At 47.1% G+C, this 5,160-nt stretch overlaps 1 protein-coding gene across 1 annotated transcript; it reads right to left on the bottom strand.

Annotated features, from left to right (window-relative positions):
* Positions 1-743: 743 nt before the first annotated feature.
* LOC137537103 (uncharacterized) lies at positions 744-2,824 on the bottom strand. Its single transcript, XM_068259241.1, has 4 exons — positions 2,768-2,824; positions 1,798-1,917; positions 1,534-1,668; positions 744-1,262 (listed from the first exon to the last, which is right to left on the bottom strand). The coding sequence occupies exons 2-4, from the start codon at positions 1,891-1,893 to the stop codon at positions 744-746; spliced, it is 750 nt and encodes a 249-aa protein (XP_068115342.1). The 5' UTR covers positions 1,894-1,917; positions 2,768-2,824.
* Between the last annotated feature and the right edge of the window lie 2,336 nt (positions 2,825-5,160).

Below are 5,160 nucleotides of genomic sequence, written 5' to 3'. Positions count from 1 at the left end.
GGGGCGGAGCCAATAGAGAGACGGCCTCGCAGGCTGAGGCCAGTAATACCCGCTGGAAATTCTGACATGTAGGGACGCCAGATGATCAGCTCATACTGCCAGAGCCACATGCAAACAGCTGCACTCCGCCACTCGATCCACACATCACTGGCTACCCAAAGCGCAAAAATCATCTCATTGACTCCCAGAAAAGCCCCCCAGCCCCCCCCCCCCCCCCACACACACACTTCCAAGCTGCAAGTTATACTGGAAGGTTATGACGCTGCACCGTTCACACTTGCAATGTACAGTGACCATTATCAGCTTATTACAGACCAGTAGAAGTCACCATTACTATGACTAATTTGTATACAGTAATGTACAGTGACCATTATCAGCATGTTACAGCCTTGTAGAACTAGTTTAAATCACACATGGTAGTTTTCTATTAGTTTAAACAATTCGTACTAGTACTCTCGGAGTTGAAAAGTCCTCACCTGATTACCATTGTATTTCTACTGTGAGATGTAGCGAGATGCTTCTCACTCATCTACCACCTCCCCTCTCCACAGAACAAAACAGGGCACTCCAAATCCATCAGGATGTCTGTACTGCTATTGTTACTAAGCTGTCACCATATATATTCATGAATGATAGTTTTAGATTACATGAGTACATAGCATATCCCCTAATATGGCCAGTCTGTGAGCAGTGATAGTCATAACAGCAATACAGATACACATTTATTCTACATTTAATGCTGATTACTCACCTGTTCTGTCCTCTGTAACAGTGTCCTCCTCTTTACTTGTCCTCATCATGTCACCCTCCTCCATAGACTGCTGATCACCCCTCACATATGTCTCTTCTTCTTCCTCTTTAATTGTCCTCCTCATGTCACCCTTCTCCACAGACTGCTGATCACTCCTCGCATATGTCTCTTCTTCTTCCTCTTTAATTGTCCTCATCATGTCACCCTTCTCCACAGACTGCTGATCACTCCTCACATATGTCTCTTCTTCTTCCTCTTTAATTGTCCTCATCATGTCACCCTTCTCCACAGACTGCTGATCACGCCACACATATGTCTCTTCTTCTTCCTCTTTAATTGTCCTCAATATATCCCCCTCTTCTGCAGACTGCTGATCACCCCTCACATACATCTCTTCCTCTTTATTTGTCCTCCTCATGTCCCCCTCCTCCATAGACTGCTGATCACTCCTCACATACATCTCCTCATCTTCCTCTTTAACCACAGCACTTCCATGTATACGTTCTCCATCCTAGGTGCACAAAGTAAGAGATAATGTAAAATATGAACACATATAACAGCATACACAGAAGGGAACAATGTCACATAGTTTGGGTGTGATGTTGGGGGTGGCTAATTCTCTATCGTGGTGTCCTTGTAGATTTCCTTGTGCCCTTCTATATGTTGCCAATACTCCATGGAGAAATAGATGGTGATATCCTGACACCTCATAGGAACCTGACCCACACAAAGATACAGTCACTGTTACTGGATAATATCCCATAATTCTCAGCCCTTCTCACCTCTCCAGTCAGCAGCATCATCATCTTCCTGGTTATTTCCAAAATCTTCTGCTTGCTATGTACATCAAAGATCAGGGAGTGAGGTGGGGGTACCGTGATGGTCACATGATCACCATACTTAACTAGAGAAAAACTCTGTGTAGAAAAAAATAAAAAATAATGTCCCATTGCCCTCACAGAATCGCCCTCACCTCTCCAGTCAGGTGTGTGTTTTATTTATAGAGATAAGAGTAATGTCATGTGATCTGCCAGAATCCTCCTCACCTCTTCAGTCAGCAGACAGATGATTTCCAGGGTGAAGTTGAATATCATCTCAGTCATGTGACTCTGGTCCTCATCCATCCTCAGTGATGTGGTCATGTGATCTGTACAGGATGCTGCTGCCTTTTGATAGATAAAAAGGGAAGATAATCTAGGCTGTACAGTTTTCAGTGGTGAAACAGGATCCCCCTCCCCCCAGCAGTCCCAATTGCTGTCACTTGTGGGTGGTAGGGCCATGCAGAGTATTATTATTATTTATTGTATTTATAAAGCGCCAACATATTACACAGCACTGAGTATTGCAGGAAAGCATAAAAAGTTGGATAATAGCTACCTGTGCACTATACTTACAGCATGCTGCAGTCCTGTCCTCCCTCTGCCTCCTCTCCAGCTGGCCTTCTCTCCTCACATCCACCTGCCACTGTTACCATTCCTGTGATGTTACAGAAGTGCTGGTGGTGGTATATGGATGAGGATATGAGGAGAGAATAGGCAGAGAGGCTAATGGGAGCAGAGGACTGGTACACACTGTGACAGCTAGCTATAAACCAATGTAAATCCTTCCTTTTACTACTCTGCATAGAGGTGGGGGCCGGGGGGGGAGGGAGAAATACTGAATTGTGGACATTAAATAACTGGCATTACAGGGGTGGGGGAAATGACATACTGGAGGATAACTGCAATGCAGGGGAAGCAGGGAGGACGTAGCTGTACTGGGACATATATAACAATGGGGGGGGGGGGGGGGGGCACAAGGAGGACATGGCTATGCAGGTAATGAAATTAGAAGTTACATTACTGGGGTGGGGGGGCCAATCCATACTGCAGGACAAGCAAGTCACAGCAGTCTCTTCTATGACAATTACTTCAAGGGGGATGATCAGGATAGTGACAGGTGTACTATGACCTCCTCTGTAACAAAGTATGTCCACCCCGACCTCTACTCAATATATAACATAAATCACACAATTACCACTTCCAACAGCGTCTCCTCTCCACTGCCTGCAACTTCTCTTCCTGCATGTGCATCACATCCTGTCTGTGGAACCATTACTTCCTGCCTGTGCGTTCCACCTGGGAGAGAGGAGTTCGCCATCTTGTGGTGAATAGGCTAACTGCAGCCTCTGACTGTGAAATTACTGCACTTACAGTAGTAGCAGCAGCAGTAGAAAGCTCTGTAGGTGGCAAGAAAAAGAGGGGAGGGGGGCGGGGGCAGCGGCAGCAGCATACCTCACAACTTTTTGAGGTAAGAAAGAGGGACAGTTAAGCTACGCCCCTGTCACACCCCTAACCACGCTCCCAACACACCCCTAATCATGCATACCATAAAGATTTCGAAAGAAAAATATGTTGTTTTATATTTCAAACCACACTGGTTCCCTCTATCCTGCTTCATTTTCCTCCATATAACTCATGAAAATACGATGGGAATAAAGTTTAGAGTCAAACACATTTTTCAGTAGAAAAATACATACATTTACACAGACTTATATATCAGTCCTGAAAGAGGGACAAATGAGGAGGAAAGAGGGACAGTGGGGGGATTTATTTGTATGCTTAGTAGTATGGCTCTGCAATGATCTTTTAAATCTGCAGAGCACTAAATTGTAAAAAAAAATAGCCTGGTCACTAGGGGGGGTGTAAGTCTGTTGTCCTGTAGTGGTTGAAGGATACCTTAGCCCCATAACACAAATTAAGAATGGGGGGGGACAGGTATGTGTGTTGGGCTCTCCTCATGCCCACCGTTTCCCCTTCTACTCCGGCAACCTCCTTTACCGTGCATCGACCCTCCAACGCTACTTTCTAGTTGGGAGGATTGGTGAAGACTGCGCATGCGCAGTATGTAGTTGTGATGTAGCGCACATGTGCAGAGTGCTTCCAGCTGTGAGTGCACAATTTATGATGCATGTCACCAGGCAGCACTTGCGCAGTCTTCACCAACCCTTAGGGTTGCCACCCAGCCGGAATCTGGCCGGCACAGCTGGAAAATCTATTATGAAGCCGGTGTCGGCATTAATTTTGTCTCGGCACGCCATTTGCCGGGCAGCACGGTGGCGTAGTGGTTAGTGGTTAGCTCTTTCGCCTTGCAGGGCTGGGTCCCCGGTTCGAATCTCAGCCAGGTCAACATCTGCAAGGAGTTTGTATGTTCTCCCTGTGTCTGTGTGGGTTTCCTCCGGGCACTCCGGTTTCCTCCCACATCCCAAAAAACATACGGATAGGTTAATTGGCTCCCCCCTAAATTGGCTCTAGACTGCAACACATACACTACACAATATAGACATAGGACTATGGTAGGGAATTAGATTGTGAGCTCCTCTGAGGGACAGTTAGTGACAAGTCAATATACTCTGTACAGCGCTACGAAAGATGTTGGCGCTATATAAATACCAAATAATAATAATAAATCTGTCAGCTCTCTCTCTCCCTTCCTGGATTGGCTGGCCACCGGCACTGCCAGCCAATCACAAGTGATTGATGTATGGTGTTTATTTTCTCCCCCACGCTGGCTGGTTAGTACTCGGGGAGAAGCTGACGGGGAGTCTGTGCTGTGGCTACTGCTGCTTCTGAGCTGAGCAGCGTGTTCTTCTGCGCACTGTCCCTGAGTCACACTCTGCAGCTCAAATATACACTGTGATCTGCTGCATGGGCAGAGTTTCAGGAGCCAGGGTGAGAGAGGAGAGTGGTCGTTGCTGTGTGGTGTATGCACACAGTGAAAAGCTGAGCAAGCCCAGACCCCCAGGCAGCAGTGTGGAGAGGAGAGGGGTCCAGACGACTTATCACAGCTTATGCTGTATGACAGCAAGGCGAGAGGAGCATCCAAATGACCTGGCTGAGCCTGTCCAGCAGGTAGAGTGGACACAAACACAGTCACTTTCTCTGTCTTTAATCTCTCTCTCCCCAAACCTCCATCAGCCCCTATCCTCCTTTCCAGATTTTTAAAGGGAATCTGAACCATTTGAATTAAAATGAGATTCACTTACCTGGGGCTTCTCCCAGCCACCTGCAGCCGTCCTGTCTCACGCCTCTCCTCAACGATCCTATGTTTCCCCACTGCGGGTTATTTTAGTTTTTGCCGACTGAGAGTCAGCGGGCCACTGCGCCTGTGCAGCCCTGGCCATGCTTATCCTTCTTCGCATTCCCCTTATATTGTGGAGGAGAACGTGAAGGATACGTGTGGCCAGGGCTGCACAGGTGCAGTGGCCCGTTGACTCCAAGTCGACAAAAACTAAACTAACCCGCAGCGGGGTAACGGAGGATTGTTGTGGACCGGCTGCAGGGGGCTGGTGGGAGAAGGTAAGCAAATCTCATTTTAGTTCAAATGGTTTAGGAACACTTTTTAAAGTAATTAAAGTGTGCAGGCACTCG

This window comes from Hyperolius riggenbachi, chromosome 10 (assembly GCF_040937935.1).
Source record: "Hyperolius riggenbachi isolate aHypRig1 chromosome 10, aHypRig1.pri, whole genome shotgun sequence".
Classification (NCBI taxonomy): Eukaryota; Metazoa; Chordata; class Amphibia; order Anura; family Hyperoliidae; genus Hyperolius; species Hyperolius riggenbachi.
Note: the sequence above shows the minus strand (reverse complement) of the source record. Positions and strands in the feature narration are given on the sequence as shown.

Bases quoted from the DNA above. Each gene is read 5' to 3' on its own strand.
- LOC137537103 (XM_068259241.1), bottom strand. From the start codon at position 1,893: ATGACCACATCACTGAGGATGGATGAGGACCAGAGTCACATGACTGAG. The intron at 1,669-1,797 runs GTGAGGAGGATT...TTTTCTACACAG, and splicing joins TCTGTCTGCTGACTGAAGAG to AGTTTTTCTCTAGTTAAGTA. The intron at 1,263-1,533 runs GTGAGAAGGGCT...TTGTGCACCTAG, and splicing joins TGATGCTGCTGACTGGAGAG to GATGGAGAACGTATACATGG.